Here is a 20,925-nt window from a genome sequence, read left to right as displayed (position 1 = left end):
ATATACCTATAAGACGTAGAGTGTCAATATCTATAAGACGTAGAGTTCCAATACTTCTATGAGATATCTATCTCATAAAACCTTACAACTCTCTCACATTTTTTTCTCATACTTAACCTTGTAGATACTTCACATATTTATAACCATACAAACTTGACTATTAAAAATTTTTTTTTTTTTAGAATTCTTCTCTTGTAAGTCAAACTTACCTATTAAAATTCTTCTTTCTCTTAAAATTTTTTTTTTATAAATTTTTTTGTCCATCAAATAATATATGATAAATTTTAAACAAATCTCTTACGAATTTTAAGTAAATATTTTCAATAATCAGTTGCATTTTAGATGCCTTTTTGTACGTGACATTTTGCCGGCAGAACCGGCATTTCTCCAATGGGAGGCAAAAGTCAGAAGCTGAGGCTGATCAGTTGGTTGCTGAGGTGAAGATTTTGCTTGGTGACTCATGGTTCAAATGAAAAGGAGATGAGTTGAGGTGGAAATGCAATCTCAAATGGTTAAGATCAGACTTTGCATAATCTAAAACGGTTGCATTTGATAAATTTATCCACGCCTTTTTGTACTTTGTATCAGCATTAGTTAAAAGCTGGAAACAAAGTATAATCCAGTGGTCCAGTAATAGCTGGTACAACCTAAATCACACCCATAGAAAATAACTTGATGAAGTTTCTTCAAACTCATATTCTTGTGAACAGCCTTTCATGACTGGACAATATACTAAGAAATGCGTTGTCAATGTAGTAATTAAGCCCTGGGAAAAGAGAAAAAAAAAGGACTCAGCCATGTATTTCAGAATATGAAAAATCAAGGGGGAAAAAACAAAGAAAAAAGAATCTGAGTGGGAAGATTATGGGAATTAGAAACGAGGCAGAGGGGCAAATGGGTTGCCTCTAGATTGCCAGGATTCTTCTTTTGGACTGCGTACGCTAACTTTTTGTGGAGGTCATGAAAAACCGAACTCAAGAATTAGAAAAACGAGTGTTTAAAATTCAGGAGAAGGGAATGTTTTTCTTAGTCTGTCTATGCTCATCACTCCATTCTTACATTCTATTCCTATATCTCTGAACCTGATATCATTAGATGCTCTTAAGGGCCACGCAGTGGCTTTGGATATACTTTAATTTAATAATCAAGACTTGAAGAGATCTTTCCAAGAGATTAACCAATGATTCTGTCCATATAACAGAACAACTCTAAGCACTTGGTTCAACCATTTTGTCGTTTCTTTGCTTTCATATTGTAGCTTTCTTGCATGTATTATTCTGTCAAGATTTTTGGCTGATCAGGGGAGAAGCTGAGTCATGTAGTTAGTGGAATTCTTTGTAATTTTGTAATTATAGATGGTTTTGTTTGATGGGGATGTTAGTGGTGGCAATGAAGGCATGCTTCTTGGAATATTCTGGCTCCTCTGAACTGAAGATATATAATATTATTTATTTTGACAGAAACGATGCTTCTGTCAAAATAAATTAGTTGACTCTTTTCCATACCATGTGAAGCATGAAAACAGTGACCAATTCTCGATACTTTTGCTGTAACTTTTTTTTTTTTCTGGCCAAAAAAAAGATAAAAATAAAGCATAAATCTCATCCAGTGCTATACAATCATGAACAAAATTCTACTTTTGATCAATATAAACAAATTGTTACTTTGAGAATAATCCATGCGTTGGTTGAGTCATGCACCAATCTTCCCGCATCCTTCAAAGGGTTTGAGCTGCACCCAACAGCCATGTGAAGAGAGCATGAAAGTGCTGCCCATGAATCCCATGTATGTTAAAGAACAGGCAGCTTTAAGCAAAGATTTAAGAGATGAAAAATCCTCATAATTAAGTACTGAAGAAGAAGGATGATAAGGCATCCATCCCTCTTTTCTCCGATTGGCCGAAAGTGAGTTATGTTGGAAAGATTTGTAGACAATGGATCTGATTCCCTATACCTTTTTTGGTCACAACAAACCAGTTTCTGTTTTGGGTTTCACTTTTTATTTGTCTTTTGTCCCATACATAGACAATAAAATTTTAAGAATGTAAAGAGTTTGTGCCGCTAATTTCTGCAATTTGGAAAGGTAATGTTAAACTATACATTTTGTCCTAATTTTCTAAACTTTCTGCCCCTACAATTTTGTCCAACTATGGTTTTCTATCCAGGACGAGCCTTGTGCCTAAGTTCATTATTATAAAACTCCTTTATCTTTTTCTCTTATGCCTCTTTTATTAAAAAAAAAAAGAAACAAATAACAACTTTTTTCTTCCAAAATAATCCCGTAATAAATGTTCATTAGTATTTTACATTATTCTTTTAAGTAAGATATTGATGATGTATATACTTGTAAAATTATTACTTAATTTCATTTTTTTAAAGTAAAATTCATATAAAATAAATGAGAAAGATTTGAATTTAAACTTATTAAATGATATTATTTAATGACAATTGTACGAAAAATTGAACTAAATTTTAAATTTATAACATGATACATTATTATTACCTTTTTTTGGTTGAGGAAATTTTTTAAAGGAGGCATTTTTGAACCATTCCTGAGTAATTTGCAATTCAAAAAATTTTTAATTTCATACTTAAAATGTAGATAAAGAAAAAGGAAAAAAATCATTAAAAAGGTTAATGTTTTAGGCCTTTAGCTCTTGATCATGGAAAAAAAAAAGCAATTAATTTTGTGAAACATAAACAGTGTAGGACATAATCATAAATAAATAAATAAATAATCTAAAAAAAATGACAACTTCCGAAGCTGAAACAACTGCTAATCTACAAGAATATTACTACAACTATGATGCCTAGCAATGAGTTGACCCGGCAGTACTTGGCCGTGTTGGCACGAATCACTTCATGCTCATTCTCGCCAAAACTCAGCCATCTTCATCCACAAGCAATTGTATTTGGGTAAGATTATGCCCCATTTTTTGTTCCAGAATTAGGGTTTAACCAACACCTACACTTCCAAAAACCCTAAGTTCCCCCGTAAACCATGCCAAGTCTTTCAGTCTCCCGCTTCATTTCACTCTCAATTTACCCAAAACCAATTAAAGTTTTCACTTTTCCATTCAGCACAGCCTCTTCTGCAGACAAATTCTTCACTCATTTACAGAAGAAACAAAGCAACTTAGAGAAAACCCTAGCTTTAGTCAATGCCAAACTGGACTCAAATTGTGTCTGTGAAGTGTTAGAAAGATGCTGCTCTGATAAATGTCATATGGGTCTGAGGTTTTTTATAATTGGCGGGTCTTCAATCAAATTATAGGCATAGTTCCTATATGTAGAGCAAAGCTTGTGAATTTTTGAAAATGAAGCAAAACCCACTTCTTGTTTTGGATGTTATTGAAGCTTACTAGGTGCAAAAGTGTTTGGTTATTGTTAAAACGTTTAAGGTTGTTTTAAATTTGTGTAGAGAAGCTAGGATTGCTTATGAGGCTCTGTTGCTATTGAGGAAAATGCCTGAATTTAATATACGTGCGGATACTACTGTTTATAATCTGGTTATTAGGTCGTTTTGTGAGAAAAGGGATATGGATATGGCAGATAAATTGATGAAAGAGATGGGCTTGATAGATCTTTATCCTGATATGATCACGTATTTGGCAATGATCAAGGGGCTCTGTACTGCTGGTAGATTGGAGGATGCTTGTGTTTTGCTTCATGTTATGAGGGGGCATGGGCATTTTCCAAATGCCGCGGCATATTCTGCGCTTCTTGAGGGGATTTGAAGGTATGGGAGTACGGACAAGGCGACAGAATTTTTGGGGGAGATGGAGAAAGAAGGTAGGAGTTGTACTTCAAATGTTATCACATATACATCGGTGATTCAAAGCTTTTGTGAGAAGGTTCAGACAATGGAGGCATTGAGAATTTTGGATAGAATGGGCTTGTGGGTGTGCTCCTAATCGTGTAACAGTTATTACTTTGATGAAGGGGCTTTACGCCGAGGGACATGTTGAAGAAGCTTATAAGTTGATTGATAAAATTGTTGCTGCATGTGGTGTTTCAAATGGTGATTGCTATAGTTCTCTTGTGGTGTCTTTGATTAGGATTAACAGACTTGATGAGTCAAGCTCTTTAAGAAGATGTTAGCAAGTGGGGCTAAACCTGATAGCATTGCATGTAGTATCATAATCAGGGAGATCTGTCGCGAGGGACAGGTGCTAGATGGTTTTTTCTTATATGACGAAATTGAACGGATGCAATACATATCTTCCATTGACTCTGATATCTATTCCATTCTTTTGGTTGGCCTTTGTCAGCAAAGCCATTCGGATGAAGCTGCAAAGCTTGCTAGGTCAATGCTTGAAACAGAAATTTGCTTGCAAGCTCCTTGTGTCGACAGAATTGTTGAACATCTGAAGGACTCTGGAGATAAGCAGCTAGTTACTCAGCTCAGTAGAATTGGAAGATTATATTATCAAACAATTGTTTGTATGCCCTGGAGGACCTTATTTTCTAGTAGAAAGGGACATTACTACAACCAAGGATTCATATCAAAATTAGGGTTATCAAAATCCAAAGAAAGAATGAACAAATTCTTTTCTGATTAGACATGGGCTGATACTCTTTCAAGGATACGCTTTAATCCCATGTTCTTGTCATTGTTTTATTGTTCAAAAACAATAGAAAAATGCAAATAAAAAACTACTTGTTTCAATTGTGCGTATACATACTTAATTTCTTCATTTTTATAATCGAAATTTTATATTTTTTCTTACATTCTTTTTCGAAATGAATGTTTTGTTGCCTTTTTAGACTTTGTTTGATTTATTACATGTAATGAAATTTCAACAATCCTTGGTGTTTTTTTTTTTTTTTCCCCTTTCCTTGTCAGTTAAAGTTCTGAAAATATAATTATATTTTTCAACCAATATCTTTAATACTCTTCTTATTAGAAAATTAAAAAAAATACTAGTATTAACAGTTTCTAAGCAAAATCACGTGTTTTTTTATTTTTTACTTTTGAGGTAGTCAAGATTGTGATTTTTCACCGAAAAATCCTAATAATTAAATTTTTTTTTGTGGTAACTAAAATTAATCACTTGAAAAGATTATTAAATTATATAAAACCAACTAACCGTTGTCATATTTGTCGGCAATCACCGCAGCCGCTACCCCAATCTCAGTTCAACACGTGTCATCCATTCAGATTGGTCACGAACTCCCTCGAAATCATCCCCGTCACTATATTCTCCCTCACCCAGAAATAAATTTCTTACCTCTGTTTTTCGGTTTCAAAGTTTGTTAGAGCAAAAAGCGGAGGAGTGGAACCCAGGCTATCCTCTCTTCACGATTTCCCACAAAAATTAAATAATTTTCAGGGTTAGAGTTTCCATACCATAAGATTATAGTTCCCGATCCCCAATTTCGATCAATCAATAACCTTTCGTTCAAGCCACATCGTCTTCGGCTTGTTCCCGCCGCCCGATCGACCCTTTTCCTTCGAAATATGGTGGTGATTTCATGTAGAAATCGTAACCGAGTGATCCCCAAATCAATTTCTGTCAACTTCATCTGTCGTTCCATTTCCGGTTCAAATTCCAAGCTTTAGGGTTTGTGTTTGAAAAGGAATGTAAAGATTTAATTTTTTTGGGTATCTTTTTCAATTTGTGCAAATTGTTTAAATTGTGTGATTAGGGTTTTTTTTTTTTTTAATTTCGTGCATATCTGCTTTATTTGCGTTGAACTGTGGGCTATGTATATAGAGGAACTCAAGGGAGGGGACGGGATGGAGAGAGCTGGAGGAGAAAAAGAAAATAAGAGTTGTTATGGAAGTAGTGGGTTTTTGGGAATCGAAAGACGCGTTGTGGAATGGGATTCGAAAAGGGCATTGATAGGTGCAGGAGCTCGTGCACTGTTTTACCCGACCTTGCTTTACAATGTTGTTAGGAACAAGATTCAACCTGAGTTCCGTTGGTGGGATAGAGTTGACGAGGTATATCTTCCGTGTATGTCTTTTGCATTTTAATTGATTGATGTTGTTGTTGACGAGTTTTTAGGGTTATATTGATGCTCTCTTGTTTTATTATATGATTTTAATTGGATTCTGTGTTTATTTTTATTATGTTTCCTATAAGTGCTTTTTAATTAAGCTTGCTTGGATATGCAGTGTGAATTTCTGTAATCGGGAATATGGTGCGTTTTAGATGATACATTTTGTTGTCTTTGTGTCTAGATTGTTCAGGTTATTAGCTATATTTCTGTTGGATACATGGGTGAATGCTTGTTTCTAAATACTGGCATTCACATCATCAGGCAATTTATTATTGCACATGTGTTTCTTTTGTGGTAATATTGTGAGGTATTGGCTTGGTTGATGTTTATGCTTGCCGGCATTAACATGAATTAGATGAGTATAGTATTATGTGGTCTTTAATTAATCAGGCTCATGTTGCTACTTTGAGTTCAAAATTTCTGTCAATTTTGATGTAAAAGTCTATTTTTTCCCCTTGTGGATGGATATGGTATTGCAGAGTGCTTGATGTCCCACTCACTCTCTTAGGATATTCTTTGCTTTTAACCTATCTTATATTTTTTTTATTCAATTAGTGGATCCATGTTCATGAAAGCTATGAGAGGCATGTTGTGGAGAATCTATCTTTAATCTGCCCTTCTTGCAATGCACTTTTGTTTTAATAGTTCAAAATTTTTTTCCCAGTTTATACTGTTAGGTGCTGTTCCATTCCCTACTGATGTTCCAAAGCTAAAGGAGATTGGTGTTCGTGGAGTGATCACACTAAATGAACCGTATGAGACGTTGGTTCCAACATCGCTTTATCAAGTATGCATTCTGTTGTAGTTCATACATTGTACATTTTCTCTCCTTTGCAAGACTTTGTATCTTTGTCTCACGTATGTTGTTTCTTTTTCCCCATTTTGTGATTTTTTAAACTGAAAATTTCCATTTATTTATGTAGTTAATCTTTTGGTGTTTAAAGTTATGTAGCTAGTAGCCAAAGTTGTTAATTTGCTTTCTTCAATATTGTGGTAGAATCATGGCATTAACCATTTGGTGATCCCTACAAGAGACTACTGCTTTGCACCATCGTTGACTTCAATATGCCAAGCTATCGATTTCATTCATCGTGAGTGTTCTTTGAGGGGTTTGGTTGTTCTGCTCAAACTTGTCTGCCAATGACCTTTTTTCTTAAAAAAGATGAGACATTGTTCAAACGGTTCTCCAAACTTTTGTGTTTAATTTCCCTTGTTGCAATGTTTCCTGATATTCATTTTTTTTTTCTCTCAAGGAAATGCATCACGTGGGCGAACTACATACGTCCACTGTAAAGCTGGTCGTGGCCGCAGCACAACCATTGTATTATGTTACCTGGTTAGTGCTATATAAAGAAGTGTAGATCATATTACTTATTGGTTTATAGATTCATTGATGTGAATTTTGATTTTACATAGGTACATTATAAGCAGATGACACCCGTTGCTGCATATGATTATGTGAGGTCAATCAGGCCAAGGGTGCTTTTAGCCTCTTCCCAATGGAAGGTATAATGTCTTGGGTCTCACTTTCAGCAATCAAGTTCAGGAATAAAATCCATACTTATTTGTGTTTTAATAGAAACCTGAATCTTTTGAAACAATGGATTTGATTTGCCTCTTTCTTTGTTACAATTGCAGGCTGTTCAGGAGTTCTACTATCTTAAAGTGAAGGTTGGTTTCAACAGCCACTGGGCAGATTTAATTTTCAAAACTTCGGACTTGGCACCTTCACGAGATCTTGTGGCTTTTGATGATGGTTCTGTGGTAGTGGTAACAGAAGCTGATCTTGATGGATATGACCGAAGTCTTGAATCAGTTGCCATGAGAAGTACAATATGGGCAGATCTAAGTGTAGTGTATCGAGTTAGAGTTGCTGGTCAGGCAGCACTGGCAAGAATCTCATGCTTGTGGCTACGCTGCCAAGCACACCAAAAGATTTCAGCACAGAAACTTGGTAGGGAGAGCAGCTGCCTGGGAGGTACCATTAGTGTGGACATCCATGTCTACTGAGAACTGCAAGCTACAAAACAAGAAATTGGAGGTCGTGTCTTTTTTTTTTTTTTACTTTTTATCCTTTCGTACATAAAATGCCAATAATGTTTGTTCTTCCGTTGTAAATTGAGTTGTTATTTCTCATGAATCAAAGATAACGGCATTACTGCTCAAGGATCAAGTGCATATATTTTCATATTATATGGGAAGTATTGCTCGTGACCTAACAAAGGGCTTGTCTGGGTTTGGGAATCACCCACTCGAAATGACTTCAATGCAGTGGTTTAGTTTCTGGACTATGCGTCTTGATTAGTTATCTACGTTTGAGCTGTGAGGTTTCAGTTAGGATAAACCATGTTTTATCTGCGTGCTAGTTACACACAAACAATCATGAAAATTACTACTAGCAAGGGGCGGTAATCTTGCCATTATGTTGTTAAATGATGTAAATTTATAATGCCAGTGCCAAGAATAAGGAGTCTCGAGCCTTAAAGATATGGCTAGTCTTCTTCAAGTCCAAGAATTCCCTAATAAAGATTTGGACAGACGGAGGCCAGTGGTAGGACAATGATCCATCAAGTATCAATTTGGATGATGCTTTGTCTCGCAACCAAGGCACCTCTTGTTTTCTCTTGCGGCTCGGCCTGATGTTGTGATGAGATCAATGCACTTTGGTGGCATACCCACTTTGAATGCTTTCCACCATTGATGCTTGATCCTTCAAGAAAGGTACAACATGCTTTTTCATGTCTCTTCTGGAAATTCCAAGATGACCTCGTGCGACACTAATGTAGTGGAGCCTTCTAGCATCATCTAAGGTCTTTAAACCAATCCAGTCTTCAGTGTAAAGCTTTGTCTGCATAGATAGTGATATTATTCGCATGTAAGGCAAACTAAGCTCGCAATTAAAGTAGAAAAAGTATGAGCAGATTGTAAAGCATTGATCTTGCCACAATTTTTGCTAGCCTTGATGAGTATAGGGTCATAAAATTTCAAATTCAAACATCACATTATTTTCAACTATGTCCAGGATTCTCTCTTCTTCCCCACTGTCAATCTCTTTTCTATTTTCTAATATATAAATCTTAATCATTAGAAGAAGAAGAGGTTGTCTTGTTTTTTTGAGAAGTTAAGCTTTGGTAGTGCAACAATGGTCATTGTTATAGGAGATGTGAATTAGAACATATATGCAGGGTATACAAATTATAAGAGCTTAGATGTGGATTATTTTCAACAATAACATACATGTAGCAAGATGAACGTTCGGAGAGGAGCGATTTGTAAGTATAAGAACAAAGAATATAGAAAAATTTCAATCATAAATTAAGAAAATGAACTTTTGCAGGGGAAATATTATACCTCTTGAGGACGAATCATGGATTTGAAGGCCCCATCTGGATAATATCCAAACCAAGAGATTTCCCTTGGTATCAAGACATTGTCATTCTCAAACTATTTGAGAGCAAGATCAACAGATAAATTTGCATATATTGAGAAAATTGCATACAAAATGTGAAAAAAAAAAAGAAGAAGCTAGAAGACCAATCTAGGTTGGAAAAGCTAAAGGGGCATTCTTTTCAGCTCACCATGATAAGCACCAAGTTTTGCAAGCGAGTGAACCTTTCCTTATAAGTGGAATTCCTTTCATCAGGGAGTTCATTGTTAAGCTTTGGAAGAAATCTACATTTTCTCAAATAATGAAGTATATCCTGGAAATTAAAAGATGAAATTAAAATTTAGACCTAAGTGTGAAATTTTTATCTGTTAAAAACAAGATCTAAGCACAACTATTAAACATATAAGAGATTTTTGGATCGTGAGGCATCTGACTCCTGTATTATTTGATGAGTCATAGCTGTACAACCATTTCAACCAGTTAATAACTAGAGATCATGGAGTAAAAAAAATCCATACATTCCATCAAGTTTTCCAGGAAGCAGTGTATCCTACTCACATTTGGTAATTTTAGATAACCACTTGGAGCCAAATGGGCTGAAAAGCGCCAATCATGTACCTGAAATTAGTAACAATAAGAATATTCCTAGTTCTATTAATGTTTCAATGTTCCTCAAAAGCATGAATAGAAATTTGTAGCAAATTAAAAAGCCTTGAAGAGAGATGTATACTTGGATATAGTCGGTGTATATCTCTGACTTAATTAGCTTGTCTGCAATCAAGTACAGAAAACCAGACTGCAATAGCACAAAAATCACTTCAACAACAAACACTACAGCTCCTGATAGGATTAAATGAGTTTAAATTAGACAAAAACTGTTGTCTACAATGTCATTTTATCAATGCTTTAAATTATTCTGTGATACATTTAGTACAAGATAGATTCATGCCGAGAAATACTTTCCATGACATCATGATGCATTGCATATTGCTCAATGGCTTTCTATTGCATAGATAACATCGGAGATCCTCTAAGCTAGAAGTAGAAAGTAAGCACTTAAAAAAGGCAGTTGATTTTTTCTATCACGGAGTCAAATAAATCAGCCTTTTGGTTTGAACGAGTTAGGACCAAGATCCTTATTATTATCCCTTGATTTTAATGAAGAATCTTCATAATCAGCTCCTCAATCTTGTAATCATTCCTTGCAAGACTCAAGTTTTATTTTGGGGTAATGCTAGACTCAAGTTGAATGCAATAAATAATATTTATGGTTTGGCCATACTCAACTAGAGTTCTGTAAGATTCTCAGTTTGTTAGAATTGAGAATGAAATGACGTTGGACATGGAGCATTTCCCAGGTTTGGGGCTAGAAGCTATTAGTTTCTCACCCCAAGAAACAGCCTTCATAGATGCCAAATCTATTTTATTTGTTTCAAAGAGTAAATGGAAAGGTCTCAGTAGTACTTACACCACAAAGAGGAACTGAAGCAGTACCAGCATAAGGCCCTGCTAAAGAGATAAAATTCTTCACCTGTTTCATCATTCAGAGGCGTAAAAGTTGGACAAAAAAATCAATTCATATCATCATATGAAACACAATTCCTTGAATATTCAACATATAGTCCAGACTCCAGAGTCCCTGAATACAGAATAAATCTCAGCACTTAATAGGCAGAAAAAGGGAAGAGTGAAATAGTTCCAAAAAACAAGGGCATAATTAAGATTGGTTAGGTAACAAACAGATATAAAAGTGGTCTCAGATTACTCAAATGTGGCTGACCATTGAAATCATAATGATTTGGAAAAACAGATGTCAATAAAAAGCACAAAACAGACACAACAATTAAGTAAGTTATAATCTTTCCAAGTTCCTCAAACCTCCTTATATATTGCAGAAGCCTAGTTGATCATATTCTGCAGCAAGTAGGCAATCTTTTGAGAAAAAGATAAACCAAGAAGTTTTAGGTTAAAACTGGCTCTTACCTGAGGACCACCATCACAAAACTCTTCAACACCTCGACCTATCAAGTTACCCTGTTAAACCAAACAAATAAAGGATTGAGAATGACAGCAACATATGGAAGTTGCCTCAACATCAAACTACAGAATTTAAGCAATCCCATTACTTTAAATATAAATCACCTGGGAGAGACCAACTATGTTGTACCCCTTACTCAGTTCTTTCATTTGCTTCACCTGTTGGTAAGTCACTGAAGTTGTCAAAGGAACGATAAACTACAAAATCGAGAACAAAAATATGAAAACCAAGAACTACCCAGAAAGCTGTATCTCCTTCTCACAAACCACAGCTGTCTGGAAACAAGCAACAAAAGTCGTTACAGAAGAAACGAGACAATAATAAATGTCTCATCAAATGTGACGGTTAATAGATATTTCCATTTTGTAAAGTTTTACCTGTTTTTCAAGAGGCATAAACCAGGAATCCCATGTCCCATCTCCAACTTCTCTGCATGATTTAAAGGAAAATATAATCAAATTGTGTAAAAAAAAAAAAGGAAAGCAAAAGAAAGAGAACTGAAGAAGAATACAAGCAATATCCTTTATAACCAGAAAATTTGGTAAGAAGTTCAGTGAACTGTTTGGCTCCACGATTGGAACACTGATCTCCAATCCCTGCAAAAAGAAAAAAAAGCGGGAAAAATTTAAGCTTGATATAGAAACAGAGTGATTGAAAACGTAAAAGAGAAAAGAATTACCATGGAGAACAATGAAGGGAATGGAATGAGAAAACTGAGTGATTGTTAATACAAGAAAGGAAAAAAAGGCAGCGAATTTAGAGGGAGAAGCCATGAAACTGATTCTTTTTTGAGAGGAAATTTCTTTTTTTTTTTTTTTTTAATTTGGGATAAGGAAGGTTCGTTCCAGGAACTTTTGAAGGGAGATTTTTGTTGGAAGTTGGAAGAAAGATTGGAGCTTGGACGCTTGTAATTGGTAAAAATAAGACGAAAAACACGGAGGCATGAATCAGATGGGACTCGTTTATTGTCGGAAAGTTGGGACATCGTTTGCTTTTTTTGTTTTAGCTTGTGAACTTAGTTCCGGTGTGAACGAGTCTACCTTCTCTTTGACAGGAGCCCTAATTCCAATTACTACTACTGTGTTTCCTTCAAAATCGAAATTCCATACCATTTTACATCTGATTCATGAAATGGATGGAAGGTGTATCCAACTTATTTGTTCAGCTTGGAGGATCAAACTTTGTTTGCCGCAAGAGCTGGATCATGGATGAAATCATGGATGAAATCATGAATGAAAGAACAAAAATGCCACTTTGAATGAGGAAAGATGACGAATCCATTTCATTATTACTTTATTTTATCATCCAATAGTTCTAAAAACAATATTGAGACCAAAATATCAACCCAAAGAAACCATCTTCTCATATTCATATTTGTTGCTTACGCCATTACTTAGCTGAACCTTGATTCAACTGAGCTCTTATATTGGTGCATGTACCGTTAAACTTGAAGTGTTCAATTGTTCTTCTACTTGCTTACTCTCTGATACTATAGTTTTTTTTTTTTTTTTTGTTTTCCCTGAGAGAAAGAGGAAAGACCATAAGGCTGAACTCTTTGGGCGGCAAAAGTACAAAATATATTCCAACCTCCATTAAAAAGAACAGCATTGATACAACCCAAACGAGAGTGAATACCAGTCCAACCCCATACCTTTAGACCCATGAAACATAGCAGCATGGTTTTACATAACTAAAAGGCCCAACCCAGGTAAGTCCCACCTTCCAAAGCCCTGAACTAAATGCGGTACAGAACTTCTTTTTGACATTTTGTCCTACAATGGTCTCGAAACAAGACTGGAAGGACACAAAGATGGCTAAGTACTGGGCATCGATGGCTTTTCTATGGTAACGACTGGAGGACATATTGCAGTACCAGTTTGTCATGTTTGGCTAACTGGTTAAGACATGAGATAAGAGAAAACAACATTCCCTTCCATTTCATGTCAATCTTAGGCATTAAAAATGAGAATTAAGTATTTTTTTTACTAGTATTATTTTAGCCTAATTGTTAATCAACTAAACAGGAGAAGCTATTATATTTAGGAAAAGATATGGCCGCACACACACCGTCTCACCTTAATTTTAAGAGTATGTAATTGCTTATTGATTTTGCATTTTTTTTTCTGACTTGGCTTTGAAGTTGAGTGAATACTTGGCTTGGATTAGGGTTTAATAAATTATCCTAAAGGTATACAGCCAGCCTATCTGTCATGTTACTTTGAGAAAAGGAAACAACCTGAGCATCCAATTCCTGCTTTAAAGTGCATATAAAATGTGTAATACTCTGCCTATCATGTTGCTTTGGGAAAAGGAAAGAAACTGAGCATCCAATTGTTACTTTAAAAAGGAATTCTCAGAAGTTAGAATATTTAACATAGAGTAACTTTGGCGCTAAAAACCAACAGAAGGTACAAAAATCCTGGTACTTAGAACACAGCATAATTCATTTGGTTGAGAAACAACAATGCATATTTTATCATAAAACTACTGTCTTATAGATAGATAGATCTGCCAATGAACTCCAAACCCCATTATTTATGATTTATTCAATACAAATTACCTCTATTGCTATTAACAGTGGGCAGCAATTAGTCAGATTAACTAGAAAAACTTGAGTGGTACTACCATAATCTAAGTCGTTGTTCAAACACTATATTTCTCCTTTAAAACGTTTACCTGACACTGCCATAATCAAGACAGACTCAAGACCGGTTTGCAGACAGCCCTTCTGAAGGTGAAGCTTTAACTGAATTTTGGTTTTCGTTCGTCTTGTGTTTTAGCTCATAAATGTACAGGTAACGATCTTCCTGAAGTTTATCTAGTCCCCATGTTATTGGCTGTAGTTCGGCTTCAAGTACCTCTAACCTTGCTTGCAGCTTCTGAATTAATACTTTTAAAGACTCAACTTCTACCTTTAAGGGCTTTGCCTTCTCACTATGCTTTGCGATCTCTTCATCTAGCTTTGCAAGCATGGGGTCTGTTGCAGAATTCTCTTCATCTGTGGAAATGATTCTGCTGCTCGCGCTACTCTGGTCCTCTGCAATAGTTAAGAATGGTAACAGCTGACAAAAAACCAAATATTAATTAATTAAGACATCAGAAACTAGCCTTTAAAAATTAGAGAAAATCCCAAAATGACTTGTTAACATAATTTCCGAGCCACTCTTAGACTTCTTCTAAGTTGTAGAACAAGTAATTCATCTAATCCCCATTGAAAAAACTTATACAAAAATTCATCACAGAGAAAGGAACCGGATGAGGCCAAGTTCCACTCAATATCGGGAGATCTTAGTCCAACAAATGCAACACAATACGCTTGCCAAAATTGAATCTGGGCTCAATTGGTTCATGTAACTAATCTCAAGAAATAATATCTAGCAGGTTTCAGCAAAATTAAATTTAGGCACAATATAAGAACAAAAACTTACCACAGAGATGACACAGCCCATTTCAGCAATAAATTTGCATGTTTCACAATAATAAACATCGTTTTCTTTGTCTCGTTTTTCCTCGCAAATGTCACAGTAGAACTCATCATCTAGATTGTAAGCGTCTTCAGGTGAATTCAGTTCATAATCAAAAGGAGATTTGGTAACAGTTAAAGGATGTATATGGCGTTTATAGTTTATTGTTTTTGGTACCGAAGGATGGCAATAAAGATGGATGCTAAAACGACATACCACGCATCGAAGGCAGAAGTTGTTGGCTTTCTTATGACAAATGTCGCAATAAATTCCATCTGTTTTATCAAAAAGAGTAAGGAGGTGTGGGTGAGGCCCATACTTAAAAGAGGGTGTGAGCTTAGCACAATCTTTATGAAGGGTGAATTCGCACTTTTTACAGCGATAGGCTAGCAGAGACCTGACATCTGATCCACATCCCGAGCAATAGTAATCATAATCATGCGATGGAAAGGGCGAGAGGATGAGAGGGTGTTGGGGATGAAAGGGATGATGGATCTCTTGTGGTAATTCAACAGCACATGATCTGTGAAAAAAGAAGTTGCATCTGCTACAACCAAAAGTATATGAAGGACCCGAACAAATTTCCCCACATGCTTTGCATCGAACTTCATTACTGCTGCCATCCATCTTTTCACGGAGTGCTAGTGGATGCTGGTGACTAAAATGTTGAATCAGCTTGGAACCTTCAGATTTTACCGTGGGAAGTAAGGCGCATTTGACATCTAGCTGGAAGCGACACCTTCCACAGCTGAAGGTCAAGGCTGAGGCATGTTCATCACAACCCCCACAAGTGTAAGAGAATGGACTAGTGAGCAGAATGAGACGGCATGGGTGGAAGAAATGATTGATCTTTCGTGGGATGCTGGTCATGCAAGAGTTATGAAGGAAAAAATTGCATTGCTTGCAGCCATAAGCAGTTGCAGAAGCAGAGCACAGCTTTTGACATATGAAACAACAAACTTGATCCTCTTCCAGTTCCATGTTCTTCAGATGAAAAAGTAGTGTTAAAGGATGCCAGTGAGTGAAGTGCTGAATAAGCTCCACACCTTCGGATTTCATGGTGGGCTGTAGGGCGCATTCAACATGCATATCAAAATTACATTCCTCACAACGATAGGTAGAACCAGCGCCAGGTTCGATGCACAAATTACACGTGTAGACAACAGGAAGTGGCAAAATCTTGAGGACAAGAGGGCATGGGTGCAAGAAATTTTCAATCTTGGGACAAAGCTTAGCACAGTGATCGTGAATGAAAAACTTACACTTGCTGCAACCGTATGTGGGGCCCGACAAGTGTTTCAGACATCGACTGCATGTAAGATCTTCGTTTCCCTTCTCGATGAATGACAGGGGATGTCTATGGAGGAAATGTTTAATAATATCCATATGATCTGATCTCTCTTTTTTTTTCTTTTTTTTTGCAACAATGAATCCAAAGGTAAACACAAACGTTAGCCTTTTGGCCGCAGATGATAGACACTCCTTAATTTAATCAGATAATGACAGAAAATGCCAAAACAAACCCCCAAAAAAAGTAAAAAAATTAAGTAGCGGACGCAGAATATTTGTTTGAGCCTCAGAGAGTCAGAGTCAGAGTTCAAGGCTCCAAGCCCTGAAATGATACCTGTGGGAGCAAAATCTACTCACAATTTGTGCAGAATGAATGGAAATTTGGTGTAGAGGGAACGAGAGAAAACTGAGTTATACTGCTTACTACAGGTTAAGAGAAAGAGAATTAAGGCCCTCCTAAAATGAAAAAGAAGGGTGGGTGGATGGGGGATTCTTGGGATAAGGTAAGGATGGGATCATTAGCCCGTCTCCAATAGAATATGGAGCGAATGTGCTTCACAAGTCTTTTCCCATTCAAAGTTCGTTTCTTTCGTGTTGATTGCGCCACTCATGCTAGTGATGACTTCTCCAACACTTTAGGAATCGTCCTCGCTAAATATTGCACGGTGCTTATATGTTTTTCCTTCGGTTCCATCCTTCCAGGATTATGCAATCCTAACCCAGATGGAGATTTTCACACCCAAGTTGCGATCCTGATCAAAGTGGTGATATAGCTACTGAAATTCTTAAGAATCTGTGGTGCCAGAAGCCAAAAAGACGTTCTTCGTTATCTGCTGATATTATTACCACCTTGAACATGAACATGAGATTTGTTTTACCAGACCTGCAAAATGTATGGAAATGTTTTGCATAAAGTAACCAGAGTGGAGGTTGAATCAACCTGGCCCTCCATTGGAAGGATAAGAATCAAAACATTCAGAATAAGCAATTCCATGATTCCCCTTAAATTTTCTTTTTATGGTACTAAAATTTTATAATTTTTTAGTATCAAAAGCATCTAAGCAAAAGATTCTTCATTTGGATGGTATGCAAAATACTGGCAAAGCAGTATTACAGAAGCATTATGTTTAGATGTGAAGGTAGGACAATCTAAGAATATCATCCTGGAAATTAAAGAAAAGACCAAGTTCGGTGAAAGAAGCAAGAGGAACTGGCTGGCTTTTTTACCGATCTTAGTGAATATTAAAGTAGTCGATCTTTTAGCTCCTTATCTTCGTGGAGGAAAAATCGGACTATTTGGGGGAGTTGGGGTAGGTAAAACAGTACACATTATAGAATTGATCAACAACATTGTCGAAGCTCATGTGGATATATCCGTTTTTGGTAAGAGTAGTTGAACGTACTCGTAAAGAAAATGATCTTTACATGGAAATGAAAGAATTTGGAGTAATTAATGAACAAAATCTTGCGGAATCAAAAGTAGCTTTAGTCTACGATCAGATGAATGAACTGTCAGAAGCTCGTATGAGAGTTGGGTTGATTACCGTAACTATGGTGAAATATTTTTGAGATGTTAATAAACAAAACGTACTTCTATTTATAGACGATATCTTTTGCTCTGTCCAAGCGGGATCCAAAGTACCTGCCTTATCGAGTAGAGTGCCTTCCGCTGTGGGTTATCAACCCCCTTAGTATCAAAATAGGTTTTTTACAAGGAAGAATTACTTCTACCAAGGATGGATCGAATTCTTTGGATAGACACGATAGAAAACAAATATTTTAATAGAAAACCAAAGTCACTTTGTAATATATGTTATAATATATAAATACGTAGACTTATTATTAAAAAATAAATCGTTATTAATCTTTTTATTTAAATACGATTGATGATTTATTTGAATTTATTTCATTTTAAAGAGATATTTTAAGCTTAATTTATATATATTTAAAAGATAGATTTATATCTATAAAATCATGACTAAGTATGAAAGTATGGTTATGTATGAGAAAATTATAATACCCTTACATCACCTACCCAAAGGATGGTGCCGTTATGATTTCATGTTATCCAAAAACTTAATAAAACTTACCAAGTAATTTAATATAAAAATTTATCCCTAAATTATTTCAATATATTAGTAATAATTCAAAAACATCCCATCATATTAGGAGTATTCAAAGAGATTATTTGTCATATTTTAAAGAGTATCCGTCGTCGGATTCATTTAATTTTTGTAAAAAAATTTTACTTGTGATAATTGACATTTTTGTGAGAATCTTAATATTAAAAATCTTTTTTAAATTCTTTAATATGTTGGTAACATTTAGAAAGAATTTCTCACCTAAAAATTTACATAAAGATTACTATTTATAACATTCTTAATGATTCCATCATTAGAGATTGAAAATCTATCTTTTTAAAAAACTTTTTTATTTCTAGAAATATTCTCCAATATATTTGTAAGATTTTTTGCAAGAAATTATCAGCCAATATGTTGTTAGGATTTTATGAAAATTATTTATTTTTTAAAATTTAATTTTTATTTAAAAATAATAAAGTTTTTCAATATGTTAGTAAAATTTATTTTAAAAATCAAATTATTTTCTAATATATTGGTAAGGTTTTTTGTTTTATTAAAATAATTTATTAAAAATTCGAATCTTTTCAATATGTTGATAAGACTCTTTTTATTTAAACATTTATTTAAAGAAAATTTGAACATTTCAATATGTCTTTTTTTATTTTATTTAAAAAAATATTTTTTCCTCTTTTCTTCTTTTTTTTTTTAAATATTTACAAATAATTAAATACATAAATAGTCAAATAAATAAATAATATGATAAAATGCAAAAACAACTAGAACTTAAGAAAAAGACAAGTACAAAGTAACTACTAAAAATTAAGCCATAACTGATTCCAAAGCACATGGGTTTTTGCAATTGTATTTGCCCATTTTAATTTGCTAGTTGATGGAACTAGTTACGATTTAGGCTTTTTATTGGATTGGATCTTCAAATTGGGTCAATCTCCTTTTACTTTTCTTGCTTTTTCACCCTTTTATCTTTTTTTTTTTTTTGCTTTTCTACAAAATAGTTTATGGCTTTGTTAGCGTTCCTTACCTATGGTGATTGCCTTTCTTCCTAGTTTAAATGAAAATTAAATAGAAACCTAAATTATATATACCCGAAATAATCAAAAATTTTGTTGCCAAAACTTTTTGTTGAATGCCTCCCTTTTATGTTTATTCTCAACTACTTTTCCTAGCACAGAACTCTCAAAAGAACATCCTACATATCTAAACTCAAAACACTAGAAAAGACTATAAAAAAACTCCTAATTTTTTTACTTTTTTTTTACTCTTTCTCTCTATTTTTTTGCTTGATTCTTTATTGTTTTTAATTGATCCTAATGAAGTTTTTTTATAGGTCTATAATCTCAATTACAATAGGAAAATAAGTGTTCTTGGTTTGAATCTCCTAATTAATTTCAATCTTGGATTTTTAATTCAAATCCACATTTCAAACCAATTCCCTTTTTATAGTCATTTTTCAATTAAAACAATTTTAATTCAACAACCCGATTAGAATTAAACCCTCTTCAAGTTTTAGTAAAACAATTTTTCTCTCTTTTTAAAAATAATTATAATAACTCTAAACTGAATACAATACCAAAAATAAATAAAAAAAATCAAATCATAATCTTAAAATATAAATTGACCATGAATTAAATAAGGTGTTTAGAATTGCCCTTCTTTGCGCATTTTTTGTGAAATAAGAATTGTGCAAAGATATAAATAAACATTACATCTGGATTTGATACAAAGGAAAAATTTAGAGATTCTTAAACAATAAATATTTGCGATTCGCAACTAAAAATTTAAACATTCGCAATTTGAAATTCAAGAATCCTTAACTTGAAATTCAAAAGTTCACGATTAAATTCAAAGATTCTTAATTTGAATTTAAAGTCTTGCAAAACATTCAAGGTTCTCCCAAAAGTTCAAAGATTCATAAATAAATTGAATTCAAAGATTTACAAAAGTTCAAAGTTCGCAAAAGATTCAAGATTTTAAAAAATTCAAGATTTACAAAAGTTTAAAGATTTGCAAGAGATTTCAAATTTGCAAGTGATTCAAGATTGACAAAAAATTTTCAAAAATTCACAAAATATTCAAGATTCACAAAGATTCAAGATTTACAAGAAATTTAAAGATTCATAAGTGATTTAAGATTCACAAATATTTAAAAATTCACAAAAGTTCAAAGATTCACAAATTTCAAGATTTACAAGTGATTCATGATTTGCAAAAATTTAAGATTTTAAAGATTCATAAGTGATTCAAAGATTCACAATTAAAACTTTCAAAGATTCAAACCAATATTAAGGTTCTCGTTCAAAAATCTTAGAAATTCACATCTAAGATTCAAAAGGGCATTTAAATTTTTTTAAAAATTCTCATCAAAGAAAATTCACATTTAAAAAAAGGTTAATAGTTTTAAAATCTTATCCTAATAAAATCTTACAGACAAAGAATTAACAACTTTGAAAAATATAAAAAAAAATGCTTTTCTTATCAGAGGCTCAATAATTTTTAAAATATAAAAAAAACATTTTTATTTGAAAGAGATCAATGGTTCATTCAAATATTCAAATCGAGGATTCGAGATTCTTATTGAAAGGTTCTTGAGATTTACATAAATTTTCAAGATTTGCATCATAGATTCAAAGATTCACATTTG

At 34.1% G+C, this 20,925-nt stretch overlaps 3 protein-coding genes and 2 pseudogenes across 5 annotated transcripts; 3 read left to right on the top strand and 2 right to left on the bottom strand.

Moving 5' to 3' along the window:
- The first annotated feature begins 2,815 nt into the window (after nt 1–2,815).
- Nucleotides 2,816–4,711, top strand: LOC111302299 (pentatricopeptide repeat-containing protein At5g47360-like; annotated as a pseudogene).
- Nucleotides 4,712–5,228: 517 nt separating this feature from the next.
- LOC111305266 (phosphatidylglycerophosphate phosphatase PTPMT1-like) lies at nt 5,229–8,171 on the top strand. Its single transcript, XM_022902629.2, has 6 exons — nt 5,229–5,946; nt 6,670–6,792; nt 7,003–7,096; nt 7,259–7,341; nt 7,422–7,511; nt 7,644–8,171. The coding sequence occupies exons 1-6, from the start codon at nt 5,707–5,709 to the stop codon at nt 8,013–8,015; spliced, it is 1,002 nt and encodes a 333-aa protein (XP_022758364.2). The 5' UTR covers nt 5,229–5,706; the 3' UTR covers nt 8,016–8,171.
- A 250-nt stretch (nt 8,172–8,421) lies between these two features.
- Nucleotides 8,422–12,692, bottom strand: LOC111305257 (uncharacterized). Of its 2 annotated transcripts, none has more exons than XM_089765372.1 (12): nt 12,111–12,692; nt 11,943–12,027; nt 11,809–11,860; nt 11,688–11,706; nt 11,536–11,591; nt 11,377–11,427; nt 10,862–10,924; nt 10,124–10,189; nt 9,952–10,011; nt 9,584–9,706; nt 9,357–9,449; nt 8,422–8,853 (listed from the first exon to the last, which is right to left on the bottom strand). In XM_089765372.1, exons 1-12 carry the CDS (start codon nt 12,202–12,204, stop codon nt 8,659–8,661), a joined length of 957 nt encoding a protein of 318 aa, XP_089621498.1. In that variant the 5' UTR covers nt 12,205–12,692; the 3' UTR covers nt 8,422–8,658. The 2 variants fall into 2 exon arrangements, with proteins under 2 accessions (XP_089621498.1, XP_089621499.1); XM_089765373.1 differs by having other exon boundaries at nt 8,712–8,853; nt 9,357–9,420.
- A 1,017-nt stretch (nt 12,693–13,709) lies between these two features.
- Nucleotides 13,710–17,282, bottom strand: LOC111302288 (uncharacterized). 2 transcript variants are annotated; one of them, XM_022898221.2, is made up of 2 exons: nt 14,860–17,282; nt 13,710–14,493 (listed from the first exon to the last, which is right to left on the bottom strand). In XM_022898221.2, exons 1-2 carry the CDS (start codon nt 16,279–16,281, stop codon nt 14,134–14,136), a joined length of 1,782 nt encoding a protein of 593 aa, XP_022753956.2. In that variant the 5' UTR covers nt 16,282–17,282; the 3' UTR covers nt 13,710–14,133. The 2 variants fall into 2 exon arrangements, with proteins under 2 accessions (XP_022753956.2, XP_089621496.1); XM_089765370.1 differs by having other exon boundaries at nt 14,241–14,468.
- On the top strand, nt 16,725–17,968 carry LOC111302277 (uncharacterized; annotated as a pseudogene).
- Nucleotides 17,969–20,925: the final 2,957 nt, after the last annotated feature.

Source organism: Durio zibethinus, chromosome 9 (genome assembly GCF_047325235.1).
Source record: "Durio zibethinus cultivar Kanyao isolate XHJ-2024 chromosome 9, ASM4732523v1, whole genome shotgun sequence".
NCBI lineage: Eukaryota > Viridiplantae > Streptophyta > Magnoliopsida > Malvales > Malvaceae > Durio > Durio zibethinus.
Note: the sequence above shows the minus strand (reverse complement) of the source record. Positions and strands in the feature narration are given on the sequence as shown.